The sequence below is a fragment of the Mytilus trossulus genome, chromosome 9, assembly GCF_036588685.1.
Source record: "Mytilus trossulus isolate FHL-02 chromosome 9, PNRI_Mtr1.1.1.hap1, whole genome shotgun sequence".
Taxonomy (NCBI): domain Eukaryota; kingdom Metazoa; phylum Mollusca; class Bivalvia; order Mytilida; family Mytilidae; genus Mytilus; species Mytilus trossulus.
The window spans coordinates 8,001,925-8,019,403 of record NC_086381.1 but is presented as its reverse complement, the minus strand read 5'-3'; the positions used below and the strand labels follow the sequence as shown (position 1 = coordinate 8,019,403).

Genomic DNA, 17,479 nt, shown 5'->3' with positions numbered 1-17,479 from the left:
TTACGTGATGACGGCGGACTAATTGGACCTCGTTATTTTAGTATAATAGATTTGTCGGATCATTATCGTTTAATGATTTGCGTTAACGTGTCCGTCATTGTGTGTGTTTAATTAAATTTAAAAACCTAGTTTGGACCAATATTCTTAAACCTTTCATAGATATGATCAATCTTTACAAAACATGAGGTACAATATTAAAATCGAAAGTGTTATTTTTAAGTGTTGTTCTTCAAAACAATGGAGCGGTAATCTTTATTGTAACACTTACAAAAAATGACGACATGTTATAATAAATTCCTTAACTCTACTTTACCATATTTAATTCTTCGCTTGCTTTTAAAATACAGTATGCACCTATGGATGTACTTTACTTCCTGTAATGCATGCACCAAGGACATAGAATAGAGTTATGAAATAATGTTTGATTTAATGCAACTGAAAATCATATCTGTCATATGTCATCCATTTGTAACAAGCGCCGACAGTTCAACACGAGTTCACGTATATCTTACTAGATACTGTTTATTTATTCTGAAAAACAATCAGCAACAATTTGACTTGACACTCGCAACTTATATTACCGTATCAATCTTATATAATTAGATTTATCAGATTTATTGGAAATATAGCATACACAATTAACTTACTGTTAACTACTCGAATGACTCCCCATGGCAACATGAAGGCTAATATGAAAACAAATTCCTGAATAGTATACACGGACAGGCCTTTAAGGAAAACGAGATCAACCACAAAGGACAATGCAACAATACAGGCATCGAAAACCTACAACAGAAATGGAAAAATTTTATTATCACATTGTATCAATAACCCTGGTTAGTTCAATACGAATTGTGATTTATGTGTCATCCAATACATTTTTCCCAGAATCAACTAAATCATGCTTGTTTTCTAAATTCTCGACTTATTCCTCCACTCATTCATTTGACCGTTCATTTGGTATCTTTTACTCCTCTTTTATGGTGATTTTAGATGCTATACTGTGAGAGGTGCTTATTTTGAAAAATGAATATATTTCATTCGTTCAAATTCGTTATCTTGATTCATCTACTTTATTAGCGCCTATTAAGCGAGCAAGACAAGTATACTAGATCAGCAAAAATGACCGTCAAACTAAACTTCGAACCATATTTGAAAGCCAATGATGTACAAGTACCAAAAATGTTACAGCTCTTTACGGTTAAAAGAGCCCACAAATAATGGCCAAATCCATCTACTTTCCCCGAGGGAGCTGAAACTTCAGTTTCCAAATTCAAATAAACACACAATTCAATTTGCAATTCCAAATTTTGATATTATAAATAAACTAAGGTTTCAACTCCCTCGTACAAAGTTGACCTTAGATTTGGCCTTTTTGTGGGTTTTTTTTTTGTCACTTAGCACGTCCACTGTTCCGTACGTATACAGCATCGGCTTTCAAATATTTGGCTTTGAGCGTTCCTGATGAATCTAGAAAAAGCACTTTGGACGCATAAAATTATTAAACGTTTTTGTTACCTTTTGTTTATCTTTTTACAATGTATGGGTTGGTAGTATCAGAAGTATTGTCAATTTTACTTCTATATATTTGAGGAAAAAAATTCTTAAAAATTTATTTCCATAAGTTTATATATTTTTTTCCTCGGGATATGTTACTTTAAGATATATACGAACTCTGTCCAGTTTTTAAAGATTATTGGTTTATTATGAAATGCAATAAATGTATTCCCTCATATTGTTTGTTTTCTTATATCAACATATCTCGTTAGACTTAAATGCAATTAATACGAATTCTACAAATGTAAATAGTATGTACACTCCTTTGCTAGTATGTCATGTGTCAGTTATGTATGACAGTATAATTTTCTCAATTTTTCACACCTTTTTTGTTTGATAGAGATTCTTTGTAATATTTTAATTTTATTGTTTTATAAATTTACAAGTTTATCTTATTCTATTATCAATTTCTCTGATTTTTTTTCTTAACAATTATATATATATATAGAATACGCATACCTCTAACTTTTTCTCAAAAAAGTGTTTTCCAAAACATATAACCTTGAATATTGTCTGAAAAAAAAACATTCAATATTTCTCTAATCTGTCACATACTTATTTGATCAATTTAAAAAAGCAATAGAGAACATAATCGTATATGCAACTTATTCAAATATTGCGTGCAAATATGTGCTGAAGTTTTGCAAATAATTTTCTTCCTATCAAACAAATCAAAGCAATCTTTTTTTTAAGTCATAACAATCTTGAAAATTTATACTATTGCTTACACATTTAAAACAGTAACTGCGTAAAAAGATTGTTTTTAATTTAAAGCACATAAAGTGATAGACATAAAAATATTTTAAAGTAAAACCATAAAAATACTGAACGCCATGGAAAATTCAATATAGCTCTAATCAAATGGCAAAATAAAAAGCTCAAACACATAAAACTAATGGATGACAAAATATTGTCATATTCCTGACTAGGTTCCGGCATTTTCTTACGTAGAAAATCTGGTTTTATAGCTAGCTAAACCTCTCATTTATATAGCAGTAGCATACAATTTTAAATTAAACAAGACTAAAAGCAAATGTCAATCAAATATGGGGGCTATTAAAATAATTCAAAAGTTCAATAAACCCGATTATGATACATTGAACTTTTAAAAATACCGGGTCCTACCTATATTTTCTTCTTTTGTATGTTTTTTATCCTGAAGCGCTTATACGTTCTGCAATACATTTTATCAGGGTTTCTTTAAGGGAAAAAATGCATTGAAGCTCAACCATAATGTCTACAGATGGAGAGTATTTACAATTATGATAAAAGAAAAGATTAAATGGATTGTAACATTAGTAGTCTTGTTTATTATGTTATGTTATCATTTTTGTTTGCAACAGATGCGCATTTCAAAAATTAAGGTCTCTTCAGTGATGCTCGTATACAAAACAAAATTGATCATGATGTCTTCAAAATTGCAATAAAATGTCCGTTTATTATATCTCATCAAGTTTATTACTGTCTATTTGATTAATTTCGAACTTATCTCACCTCTGTTAATAAGATAAGCACAATACCAATACTAGTAGCATGGAAACCACGAGCAATTTGTTCTTCTGTGCTCTCCGGAGTACTATGTTTGTGGTCTTTGTCCTTTGATGAATTAATGTTATCACTTCCAGACGACCTCTTTGGCCTATGTTGTCCGGAGTAAAAGTGACCTCTATGTCCTTTGTGTAACCTTTCATTTTTGGTTCCAACTTCGTTGGTAATTTTGATATCTTCGAAAACAAATCTCCTGACTTTGTATCCTATGTAATCTTGCTTGACAGTTTTCGGAACAGGGTCACTTGATGTGTCATTTTTCCATTCAATATCCGCCTTAGATAATTTGGAGTATATTTCTCCAAGATAAGAAAGATCAGTATATTCTATTTCATTTGGATATTTATTTTGTAGGTTTTCAAGGAATGTTGCGGAAGATTGTTCAACATTTGTCAGTATATCTGAAATAAAATTATGTTAAAAACTAAAACAAAAATAAAATTTATTGTTTATGACGGAATATAATACCCTTCCATCACTCACTTCTAAGGAAATTTCAGAATTGTCCTTGGAGTTAAGTATTTATGTTATTTTACTTTTTTCTATATACCACGAAAGATGATATTTAGTACGAAAAGCACTGTAATTGATTTGGAATATTGGATCCTCAATACTGTTCAAAACTGTTTACTTGTTTTGCTATTTTGATATGAGGGTCACTAATGAGTCTTATGTAGACGACACGCGCGTCTGGCGTATTACATTATAATCCTGGTACCTTTGATAACTATTCTATTGTTTTTTTAGTTCCCTTGATTTTCGCCTTCATGTCTAACTTTTATCACATAAGTAATTCTTCATTGTGAAAATTAAAAAAGAACACTGGGTAAATTACTTTTTTGATTGATTTGTCTTCATTTTTAATACAGAAAAATATCTACGTAATTACTGACGTCATCTAAAAAAATCTTTTGAATATATGTCAAGCAAAATTGTATCTCAATGAATTTCGATTGAACGAAATCAAGAGTAAACAATGATGATGAAATTTTGTGTAGAAGGCTTTTGTTGTTACCATTATTACATGATTCGCGTTTGTACAATAATAGTAAATTATAATGTGTGATAAGTACACAATGTTATCTTTATTGGCTTTATTTTGATCGTTCCTATCATGTATCGGCTGCCAAACATATCCAAACATCAATTTATTACACTAATAAACAGAGTAAGCACATTATTAATTAGAAGATACAATGTGCAATGTTTCAGATTGAAAGGCAGAGCAACATAATAACACAAAATAAACGTTAAAGAATCTGATGTTCTTAAACTATGTTGAAATTTATAAACAATGAACATTCCCTTAAATAAATGTTTATAACCTTTCACATGATGAAGATCAAGTATGAGTTCACCAAGAACTAGTCCGCAGTCAAATACGTTGAGTATCACAATCATCATTAAAACATTTTTGCTGCGGAGTAACTTCCGGCCTTTATGGAGAAACCTGTCGAAGAAAAGGAAAAACAAATATTCCAAGTGCATCTGTTAATGGAGAGGTTATTTATTTTACAGAAACATTGAGTGCATACCAAACAAAATAAGACGTTTTCAATTTCTTTTTTTCCTGGCTTAATAACAAGACGAAATAAGCCTGTACTTTCTATTTATACAACACTATACCAGATACCTTACATGTCTAATAAAAAGAAATGAATGTTAAACTCTCGTTCAGACATTTTACTGCTTCTGGGGTTAGTTATGATCCTGTTGAAGGATAACAAATGGTTAAGAAATAGACGAAAGTGTTCAAAACTCAAATGTACAATGAAACTTTTACTTAATTTGAATAGCAATTCCAGTAAAATATTTACATTTTAGACTATTTTTGTAATGATGTTAAGTTGAAATGTGAAATTGTAAATGTTCTACTTTTTATTATATTTCATGTAAGACATCTTCAAAGGGAAACTCCAATAAAAATTATTTGCTATCAAGGGTGTTTTCCTGTCCTGAGTAGAACACTAAAAAATGAGACAGTTGTCCCTTATAAACGGAAAATTGATTTGTATTCCTAACCAGTGAAGTACATGACCTTTTAGTTTTATGTGATTATGTTAAAACTCCTTGTACTGTTATTTGTACTATTGTGTGATTGACCGATTCCTTTTGAACATTTTATTGCTTGCCACTTTTCTCTCAAAATCAACCGTTACTCGCGTGATGTCTCCTCTTTATATACCAGCATTGCAATGATAGATTGTTGTGTGGTATCCAGAACTATTAAATTGATTGTATCAATAGAAATTATGTGTAGTATCCAGAACTATTAAATTGATTGTATCAATAGAAATTGTGTGTGGTATCCAGAACTATTAAATTGATTGTATCAATAGAAATTATGTGATGTATGTTTACGTTATGAAAAGTGATCACCAACATATTTAATTGATTACATTACAACTGATAAAGCTTATCATCACGTGCAATATTCGTCAATTTACTTTCTAAACATAACAACGAATTTTAATTATTGTTGCTTGCATCTGTGTATAATCTTAATTTATCTACATCAGAACAATAACCCGATGATACAGCACGATTTTATGTTGTAAAGAGCTGCATTGTGCATTTTTAATAAGGAATCCAAATTTAGGGATCATCATATCATTGCAACTTGAAAAACGTTATGTTTACATTTACGTTAAGTGCATTGTAATCTTTTCGTACAAGTTTGGCCTTATAAAAATAAAATTCATGTTTTGACATATATAATATTCATCTGAAACCATAACATTAATTTTACGTTTAGAAAACAGTTTCCAATTATGACATTCCTGTTATCCAAGATCGCTTACGTAGATTGAACGATTGTTCTATTTTCTATGAAAAAATGTATAACCGAAATAAAAGGAGAAACTGGTGGACATTATAACCATTACTAAATACTAAATCGTTTAGAGTCTAATTATTCTACGTTTTCCATAGTCAAACAACTAAATCCTTACCAGTAAAATACTAAATGACAATGAAATTGTTCAAAATCAAATGAAATAGGACGGTTGGAGAGTTAAATTTGTCCTAAAACACTGAATACAATGTAGCTGTGTCGAAAATAAATTAACATTATAAAAGAGCGCGTATACAATTAGATGTATAAGACTTTGATTGATTTTTTTAACATTCAGTACGAGATTTAAGATGAGGTGTGTATTAAAAAAAAGAAGATGTGGTATGAATGCCAATGAGACAACTATCCACAAGAGACCAAAATGGCACAGAAAGTAACAACTATAGGTCACCGTACGGCCTTTAACAATGAGCAAAGTGCATACAGCATAGTCTGCTTTGTAGGGTTCTTATATCAACCAATTATCAAAAAGTTAAAAGTTACATAAAGATTTTTTAAATCGAAAAAAGGGTTAGCAGACGTTTTGATATTCATTCGCATATGGTCGATTTCTGTCCGACGCAGCTCATTCTCTTAAAAACTTGGAACGCCCACATATCTTGTATTAGCCATTTTCTTAATATATACCATGACGATTTTAAGTGCATGTCAATATTTTGACGATTTATTATCGCGATAACTATAATGACTAGTCTCCGTAACTGACATTGACATGTTTGTTCTGCACAAATACAATAAAACCACATAAAACTAAATTCATTTAAAACTGTAAGTGTTGTAAGACTCTGTGTGATGTTCGGTCTGCTTGACTATGAACGAATTCTATGGGGACAAATATAGACAGTACCAATTACTTCCGAGTGTTTTTGGCAATCAGATAAAAAAAAAATTGATATATCAAACCCATATCTTATTTATGTAAATTATGTTTTTTTTTCTTTGAAGGTAATCTTATATATTAATACAAATTTGTCCTTATATCATGTCCTCAACTTTTATCTGTCAGTACCTCCCCCCCTTTTTTTTTTGTTCCAGTTCAAGTCCTTATTCGATACAGTAAAGCTGCTATACTTCTTCGGCTTCAGTCCTTTTGTGCAAATTTCTACTTTAAGATATATCATTTGCTGCAATTTAATTCTATATTATATTCGTTCTGCATGAAACTAATTTTTTGGAAATTGCAAGTTAAATTGGGTTTTATATTTCGAAAACTCATTTTACACTTATGGCATTTCTGAGCTACATTAATGTAATGTAATTCTAACAAGTTAATGTATAGGTGAGTCACAATTTAAGTTTTGAAGAACATTTGGATGGACATACAAGATACATATAGTTATCAAAGGTACCAGGATTATAATTTAGTACGCCAGACGCGCGTTTCGTCTACATAAGACTCATCAGTGACGCTCAAATCAAAATATTTATAAAGCCATATAAGTACAAAGTAGAAGAGCATTGAGGATCCAAAATTCCAAAAAGTTGTGCCAAATACGACTAAGGTAATCTATGCCTGGGACAAGAAAATCCTTAGTTTTTCGAAAAATTCAAAGTTTTGTAAACAGAAAATTTATAAAAATGACCACATTATTGATATTCATGTCAACACCGAAGTGTTGACTACTTGGCTGATGATACCCTCGGGGACGAAACGTCCACCAGCAGTGGCATCGATATATATCTGACAATGATGTTACATTCTGCTGGTTATTTTTTCTGTTCGTTACATACAATGAAATGTTCATCATAATGACGGCATTAGTGTTACAGTAAACAAGAGTAAAGTATCAAAATGAAGAAATACTTGGTGGTCAAAAACATCATGAGTGATAATATTTGATATTTGTATTTGTTACCAACATATGGTTAATAACTCGTTGTACAGAAACGAAGGTCAACTAATAGTTCAGTGATCTGACAAATCTTATGGGATCTTATTTGCATACTTCAGGTATCGGTAAAAACTCATTAAAGATTTTAGGCGTAGTCTATGGTGCATGAATATAATCTGTTAAAGTGGGACAAATATATAGTTGTAAAGCGTTCAAACACCAATCATGATAAGACAATCTGGGTTAGACCATCTATATAAAAAATAAGAAATTGTGGTTTGCCTCTGCATAGAAAAACTGTAGTGTTTTGAAATTCGAGTTTTACATTTTACAATTACAGGGAGGTTTAATCATAAATTAATCACATGTGCAGTAATTCTGATTACTGGTTAGGTGATGTTCTTGGTGATAAAACAGCATTAAGCAGTAGCATGAACACACTGTTCAATAATAAAAATACCGGCCTACAAATTAAATACGCCAGACAACATCTTGGTACTTGACTCGTTAGTGGCACTCCATCGAAACAGTTGGAAAGCGCACCAAGTTGACAAGAATTATAAATATTAACAACCCAAAACGTGTGCCTATATACTAAGGTCATGTATGCCTGGAGAAAAAAAACTTACTTTAGTGTCGAACTATTTAAAAATCTAATGAAATATAATACTATTGAATTGAAAAAAGCGCCAAAATTATTCCTTGACATGTGAAATCTAGGGGACAAAATTTAACCATCGGAGGTTTATTTACTCGTCAAAATTACCAGGCTCATATTTGTTTTATTACATCAAACATGACTTTTGTGTATTGTTTACATAATATATATTATTTAAATATTTGTTCATTGGTCTTTGGTTTACTTCATTATATCGACCATTGAATCTAAGTTTATCATTCGTTTCTACAGATTATTGATCACTGTTTTTAACTTTGTAGAATATACAAGAGATCTTGCATTTAGTCAAAATTTAAACATGTAAAAACAGATATTGCACGAAGAAAGACCAAACTGTATGAAGACGGAAAAGAAAGAAAATGAACCAACCAAACATAGTAAGGTAGATTAATAATATATATATATCCATGACATGATGACAAATGATAATCTGAAATGCCATAATGTGATTCATGGTCACTTGAATAAAACGGTGAGCAATAGTATAATAGTGTCTATACGATTACAAGCAGGGGATCTATCATCTTTACCCTAAATAAAAATGTAAATGCTATGTAATCCAACACAAAGCCTATCTTCGATCTATGAGAAATTATTTATTGAACGCAAATTACATAATATAAGATGGTAAACAAACACAGACTAAGAAATGTCATTTTTGTGACTATTTCTTATGATAAATTTGATATCGGACAAGTACTTTTGCAGATAATGACCGATGTAATAAATCAATAGTTCAGAATTCATCAATATAGTTTGGATAAAGAGCAGTATGGGCTAGTATTTCCCCATGATTCATTTCAAAGCCTAAACGCCTTGGTTAAAATTGATAAGATCACTGCTTAAAGTATACACTTTAAGATACTGGTAGCATTACGTCACAATTCTGAACAAAAACTCAAGTTATTTTCAGTTATATAGTTCGCCGCTGACCCCCTACGGATTCATAAAGTGTAAGTAAAATCCATAGCAGTGAAGCCAAATGCATTATCTCCTATTGGTTACATTTATATGTTGTGTCGTTGTTTTTCTCTTATATTTTAAGCGTTTCCCTCAGTTTTGGTTTGATAGCCCGATTTTGTTTTTTGTCCATGGATTTACGAGTTTTGAACAGCGGTATACTACTGTTGCCTTTACATTGGAGTATCAATAAGATTCATGTAAGTTAATTTCAGTTTAAAGTCTTTTAAAATGTTCCCAATGAACATCAGCAGTAGTATAATATTGATACCATTATATAAGTGTGGATTGTGTCGGTATTTAACGTAGTCTGATTTGCATTGTAATTGTTTATGAGATTTTAAATACATTACTAGTAATATGTAATATCGTTAAACAGATTGTTTAGTTTTGCTAAAAATAAATTGGACAAATGATTGTTTATAATTTTTCATTAAATTACTTTGAGTGTTACAAGGATCATATATATGACTAGTTATAACCTATTAACTGACGTCATCAACTGATTACGTAAAGCTTTTGTCTGCGGGAATGACGTAGATTATATCAAAATGTTCGATTTAATCAATGTAAGTGTGATTTAATCGCTGAAAGTGCTGTATAGCCGCTTATCTAATCAGATTATAACAAGAAGAAACCATTTGTTTTGTCTGCTATAGAGTTGTTTGATATCATTTCGTTACTCTCCTAAGACTCTTTTAAGTTGTTGTTTCTGCAGATTTGTTAACTTTGAATACTGCGGTATCATTTAAATCACTTTTTAGTAGCCATTTACATTCAATTACTTGAATACAATACATATGATATTGTAACCTTGCTATTTGAACCATTTTTCGATATATAAGGCAATCTTCAAACAATGTTAATCGCTGAAGAAATTCATGGAATACGTCATCTCAGACATTTATGTTCATCGATACTGTGTTTTTATTTCTAAAACAAATAATGATAAAGTGGTAATTTAATGTTTCTGTACAAATGTGCTTATTTCATGATACTTTATTAGAAAACTTAATTTTGTTAATTATGTTATATATTCCCTCTTTCGTGTGCTCCGATACGATATTTTAAAAAACACAAATAATGATGTTTGGAAGATAAAATGAACATTTAAATGTCTGGAACGGATGTATTGTCTCTTTTTCTTACAAACCAATTCAATCAATAGATAACCATTGACAGAAAGGCAAACGATCTGGAGAACGACTTACATTATTTAGTGCATTATTTACCGTGTCAACGTACCAGGTCTTTGCATGCATGATCTGTATTCCTGTTTTTATGTAATGTATGTTTAGTTGTAGTTAAGTTTACTAGTGGCGATTTGAAATACGTAAGATGCATGGGGTTTTCGTATTTATTTAAAGTTTTATGTACTACAATGCATGATAACATGTATTTAATCGCTGAGTTTGATTGATTCACGAACTCATAAAAAGACGAAAACGATACTCCGTCTAGACAAATCGACATACGAACAAGATATAATACCAAGATATCTCAATAAAATCCAAAAGTGGGAGATACAGTTATTGCATATTTTCCTACATCAAAAATAAATCTGTTCGAAATAAATTGGTTTGAACCGACAGAAATACCTTTTCCCCTAGTCCAACATGTTCTCATTTTAAAGAAGCAGTCAAAATTCTACCCTTTATCCCGGCTTAATTTAAAACTTGATTTGTCAGAAATATACATAAGCAATCAATGTTGCCAATAACCAAATAACTATCAATCACTGAATAAATAAATCTCATGAAAATAGACTTTCTAGATTATTTATACCGATTTTCTTTTTACTTTTTAATACCAATGTTCACATGTTACCCTTGTTAACTGTTCTTAAGTCTTGAAAACAATTAGAATGTAACTAAAAGTCGAAATATTGATAAACTCTGGGATATCCAGAAAGACGGGATCAACGAGGATACTGAAAGCTGAAAACCCTATTGAGTACACCGATTGGAAACGGAGATCTTCATTCAACATAAACATTATTGTGAAATGTATCCTTGCTTTAATTTGTCTACCTGCATTATTTTCAACCTTTACAATCTAGCAGTAATACGAGTTTCAATTACTAGGGAGTTATATCAAAATCATTATTCTTTTAGTACATTGGGGATTTTCAGTTTTGAATATTCCTCGGAGTTTAGTATGTTTGTGATTATATTTTTTTTGTAATTTATGTTTTATTTCAGATCGTTTTTTAAATTCAGATTCAGTTGCATTTATTGACCAAAGATCTGTACTCATTTAACTTATCTAATTTATGATGAGATCTATGAAATCATATCTTTGAGTAACCACAAAATAATTGCACTGAAAAAAAATATTGTTTTGATATTTTATATGTTTTTAAATCAACATTACATAAAGTGAAGGAGATAACAGTATAATTGTTTCTGTTTAACTTTACGACCTCAATACTGTATGCATGGGCGTTAATAATATAACCAATGATTGAAATGAATCGACAGAAACATGAAATATGTTTTAGTTATTGAAAGAGGTTGCCTTTGTACTTAAAAAAAAATACACACAGTTTAAAATCCTGAAATAATAAATATTCAAATTTATTTCATGTGCGATAAAATAAAATTCACGAAACAAAATCATTTATCTAAATATTCAGTTTTTCTAATGCTTCAATCAAATGAAACCAAGTCCAATGGGTTCTTTTTCTTCCGTGGCAGAATCACAACTTTTATTTAGAATAAGTATCAAGATACAAAATGTTAACAAAAGCAATGATTTTGATATAAATTGTAATTTATCTGTTTTGAAATTGAGCAGTTTATCTTTATCCATTAGTGGTTCTAAGATAATAATAATGAGTAAATTTCATACAAACAATCATTAAATGGCAACAACTATAAAGAGACACTTGACAATTTCGAATGATTTTACAGTATATCTTGATCTTCCGATCATTATTTTTTGTCTGTCAGAATTCACAAATCTTCTACACTTTTGAAGCTATAAAGCAATCATTTGAATTGTATTTCAAACTGTTATAAATTTTGAAATAGTTATGCTGATCAAATTAGTTGGATCACAGACGTATGTCTCTGGTTGAATGGCCGAAATGCATTTAAGAAACTAAAATGACCATTTGTGTCAAGTTATATAAATTGCCTCTGAGTCAGTTTGTTTTAGAAATGTCAATAATTGATTAAAACAGTCGTATAACAGCAATGACAATCGTGGCCATGTGACTTATATGTGGATCTTCGTTTGATTATCATTTTTTTCTGTTTATTGTGTCTTACCATCTTTATTTATAGTTTCAAAGACAATAATCAAAAACACTTAAATTGAGAAGATTGTATCTTCATTGAAATGACTTCTACAAATTGTGAAATTATTGGAATCCTTTTGTTTGTTTTTTTTTCAATCGCGTTAGCAATTTCATTGTAGATCATCTTCAATTGCTGATAATTGTGAAAAAGATTTTTCGGAAACCACAAAATAAGCATGCACTTAAACCTTTGTTTTTATATTTTATATGTTTTCACATTTACCATTTTACAAAATGAAGGAGATGGCAACATAATCGTAACTGTTTCATTATAAAACCTCTATATTGCATGGGCGATAATATTATAACTAATAAATGAAATGAACCGATATAAACATGAAATATATTTTAGTTTTTGAAAATTATTGCCTTAGTACAAAACCAAAAATTTATAAAACACACACAGAAGAATGCTGAATCAATATTTTTATCTCCACTGCAACGAAGACGACAATGCCCGGAAACAAAATCGTTTATCTGAATACAGTTTGTTTAATGCTTCAATCAAACGAAACCAAATCCAATAATATGTTGTTTTTTTTCTTTTGTGGCAAAATCACAACATTTATTTAAAATAAATATCAGGATACACAATGTCAACAGAAACTTATATGGTGTGGTCAAGGTCAAATGGTCTTCACTTTTAAGCAAGCATCGCAATAAAAACGACCAATTCAATAATTTTGATCTAAAACTGTAGTTTATCTGGTTTGATATTACGCAGTGTCTCTTTATCCATTAGTGGTTCCAAGATAATAATAAAATAATGAGTAAAGGTTCATACAAACAGTCATTAAATGGCAACAACTCCAATAAGGAGACACTGGAAAATTTCCATTGATTTTACAGTATATCTTGACATTCCAATCATTATTTTAGTCTACTGAATTCAAAATCTTCTCCACTTCTCAAGTATAAGTGAATTCATTTTCATTGTATCGGTCAAATTGGTTGAATGGCCGAAATGTATTTCACAAACTATAATCTCCAAACAAATTATCATTTGTGTCAAGTTATAGAAATTTTTGCAGTAGTTTTAGAAAGAAGAATGCAAATAATTGGTAAAAACAATCCTTTAACAGCAATGATAATCTTGTTCATGTAACTAATTTGTAGATATTCATTTAATTATATTTTTCTGTATATTGGTTACAGACTTATGACTTTATGGCTTAGAACACCAATATACTGCTGTTTTCTTTATCTATCCATCTATAGTTATAGTTTAAAAGACAATAATCGAAAACTCTTAAACTGAGAAAATTGTCTCTTCAGTGAAATATCTGCTATAAGTTGTGAAATGATTGGAATTCTTTTGTGCATTATTTTTTCAATAGTTTTAGCAATTTGTAGATTTTCAATTGCTGATAATTTTGCATACTACAGTTTCTGGCTTTCATTTTATATTTTGAAAATAATAACAAACCGATAACATAGTACGAGTTATTTATTTTTTATGTTTATGCAATAACTTCAATTTCTTAAAAACATATTCAAGTAAATTAGTAAATCGTGAAAAGAAAATATTATGGTAAACAATCGTGGCATTTTAGTCAGTTGGTCGACGGGAACTTTATATACTATTTACAGTGAAGAAAAATCTATGGTAGGTTTGATGAAAGTGGTTAAAGTTAACGATGGACAGCAAGGGACATCGACTGAGTACAACTACTTTTTAAAGACCACATGGCCAATTTGAACTTCTAGAGTTTGGGAATAAACCTCCTTTCGAATGCAAAAATACATAGACAAACAATTCTTTTCATCCAAGTACTGATTTGCCAAAGTGACCTGTGAATGGCTTTTTATTTTTGTTGTTGTTAATTAACTCACTCATTGACGTTTGAACTTGGAATTTTATAAGACTGTCATCAAAGTGAATGGGTTAGCGCTATAGAACCAGGTTTAATCCACCATTTTCTACATTTGAAAATGCCTGTACCAAGACAGAAATATGACAGTTCTTGTCCATTCGTTTTTGATACGTTTTATTATTTGATTTTGCCATGTGATTATGGACTTTTCGAATTGATTTTCCTCTAAGTTCAGTATTTTGTGATTTTATTTTTTGCCAAGTTTTACCGATCAGCAATATTTAAAAGTATAAGTCCAAAATTAAAGATAGCAGTTTCTTAAGTAACTGCGCACAATCCGTTTTTCCAATATAACAATCATCATGAGCATCTGATGTCAATGCGTGTCTTACGTTACCGGACGAGAAAGTTCTTTCAATTTCAAGTTGAAATCAAACATAAACATTAAAAATATCACTTCTTGAAATGAGATCAGATAATGTTACCACGTCTAGACATACTCTTCATCATCAGAAAACAGTTCTGTCTTAAGTCAACTTTTAATATCTCTGTATCAGACGTACTTATACAGTTGTTTTCTATCCCCTTATTATTATTTACTTTTTAGTCGCAACATAGTAATTTTCCTTTGGCACTGTTAACAAATTTCTATTACTAAGATAGGTGTTTCTTCAAGTTCCAATATACGAAGCTGTAAATGATCTAGCTAAGATGTAATTATTGATTGGAATAGGACTAGATCGTATAGGAGATTGTTGAATCACGAATGAAGAAAATATAACTAATCTATCTAATTTCAAAAGTTGTTTACAAGTGTTTTGTAAATTTAACTTATATCCATTCAGATCAAATACGGTCTTTGATATTTGTTTGATGTTTGCCATTGGTAAAAAAAACAACACTAAGCTGACGAGTAAAGCTAATGTCAATTGGTTGTTAGTGTTTGTATTCATGCTGAGTTGCAAACCGTTATCCTAGACAATGATAGGATTTAGCGCTTACAAACCTCTGTTACCCGGCCACATTCTTTTAATTCAATTAATTGTTATGAATGGATACTGTCTATCATATTTGTTATGCGTTTTTTTTAGAATATTTTGTTATACTTAGGCATTTATAGCTTACTATACGGTGTGATTTTTTTTTCATTGTTGACAGCATTAAGGTTGTCAATAGATGATAACATCCGTGTACTTTAGTATCTGTTGAACAGTTCTCTTATTGGCAATTATTGTACATCCGATTTTTTTTAATAAGAAAAAAACAAATAAGCGTCATTTGCAAGTTACCTTGCTACTTTGGTGTCGGGTACTGATTTAGTGTCCCTTTTAATCTCTTCTTCAAGTTCCTGTTCAAGGTGATCGATTTGTGATTTGGCTTCTCCATTGGAATATGCTTTGGCAAATGTAAGTGAACCAGCTGCTAGTTTCTGCAATAAAAAGATAAATGTCATTGAATTTTCATTCGACGAATGTTTATCTAAACGCAAAACTTCTTTTGTTTTTAATTTATCACACATATGTTTTCATTTAATCCTCTTATAATTCCTTCGTATTTGAGGACGCTTATTTTAAACTACTTTACACTAATGTTCCCCCCCCCCCCAAAAAAAAACCAATATATATATGATGAAGACGATAAATTCGTCCATTAATAGTTGCACTTAATAACACCCAAAAAATAAATAAACGAACACAATAGAACTATACCTGTACAGATTTAAACATAGTTCCAGGCATTTTAGTATATCAAACTTCACAAGGCGAAAATGTGTCAAATTAAAGTTCTTCAATTATTCCCGACTATAATAGAGCTACATGTAATAACCAATCTTAATGTTTCGACTACAACAGACATATACATCACAATACTAAGACAATCAAATTCCGTGTTATGCTCTATCTTAAGATTATATATTGAATACTAGTTTTAAAAATGACATCGTATTATGCAATTTTGATTTAGAGGATCGAATGCTTCCCACCTCCCACCAAAGAGAACGGGCAGCAGAATGTTAATTTATTTGTCAACTTTGTCTCTTGGGGACTTGTTTCATCACTTCGCCAAGTTAAATGTCGTAAACACGTCAATGCCGTAATTGAAATTTTCCATTGTTATGAGAAATAATATATAAATGGTCAATAATTAAGTCTGTTGAGAAAATTAAGTATATCAGAAGTAGGTCGAGGTCATCAATGTCAATTTATGTTTGGAAGAATTACTGAATAAAATATGCCTGTGACCGGATGTTGTGACGTTATTCCGTACTAAATGATACGATCCAATCCAACCTACAATGAAGCAGCATACAAGACAACAATAGTATTCCTGTACGTCCTTAACTATAGTGTGGATTGTCGACCGTACAAGGGCTGTATAACCAGTCAAGGAAGTTAAAAACTTACATCGTCGTCGCTTGAAACAATTACTTAGTTGTCAAAAAACGTTTGAATTAAAAACAAGGTAATTTCACATGAATTCCATGTCCATGAAAATAGACATAATAATACGATAGCAAATTGCGATTATGCATTGTGCAAAATATTTAACTACAATGCATAGCTGAGTAAAGTAATAAAATAAGATTGTGTTTGAATGGATAAATTCATTCATAATGTATTCACAAGTTGCATATACACAAAAATAAAACAAAACAAAAGGCTCTCAAGAGCCTGAATCGCTCACCTTGATTTTTTGGGTTAAATCTCTCATCAATGATTAGTTTGGCTTTTCAATTTATTTAAATGTTCTTTGAATCACTCCTATTTTCTTCAAAAGCTTAAAAAAAAAATGTTCTCCTATGTTCTATTTTAGCCATAGGAGCTATGTTTCTTGACATACAAGGAAATAAAATATAAAATTTATACTAGATACTCTGAAACTCATTTAGCCTAAGTTTGGCTGAAATTGATACAGCAGTTTCAAAGGAGAAGA

General features: G+C 30.4%; 1 protein-coding gene across 2 annotated transcripts in view; it reads right to left on the bottom strand.

Annotated features, from left to right (window-relative positions):
* LOC134685057 (uncharacterized) overlaps positions 1-17,479 on the bottom strand; it is a 44,596-nt gene that overhangs the window by 8,429 nt on the left and 18,688 nt on the right. The window contains exons 1-6 of one of the 2 annotated variants that reach the window (XM_063544442.1): positions 16,255-16,458; positions 15,835-15,974; positions 4,431-4,555; positions 3,052-3,506; positions 2,017-2,070; positions 648-786 (exon numbers count right to left, since the gene is read on the bottom strand). In XM_063544442.1, the coding sequence (XP_063400512.1) occupies positions 648-786; positions 2,017-2,070; positions 3,052-3,506; positions 4,431-4,555; positions 15,835-15,974; positions 16,255-16,284 (943 nt within the window). In that variant the 5' untranslated portion in view covers positions 16,285-16,458. Of the gene's footprint in view, positions 1-647; positions 787-2,016; positions 2,071-3,051; positions 3,507-4,430; positions 4,556-15,834; positions 15,975-16,254; positions 16,459-17,479 lie in introns of those variants that run through there. The other variant, XM_063544441.1, reaches the window with a different exon arrangement.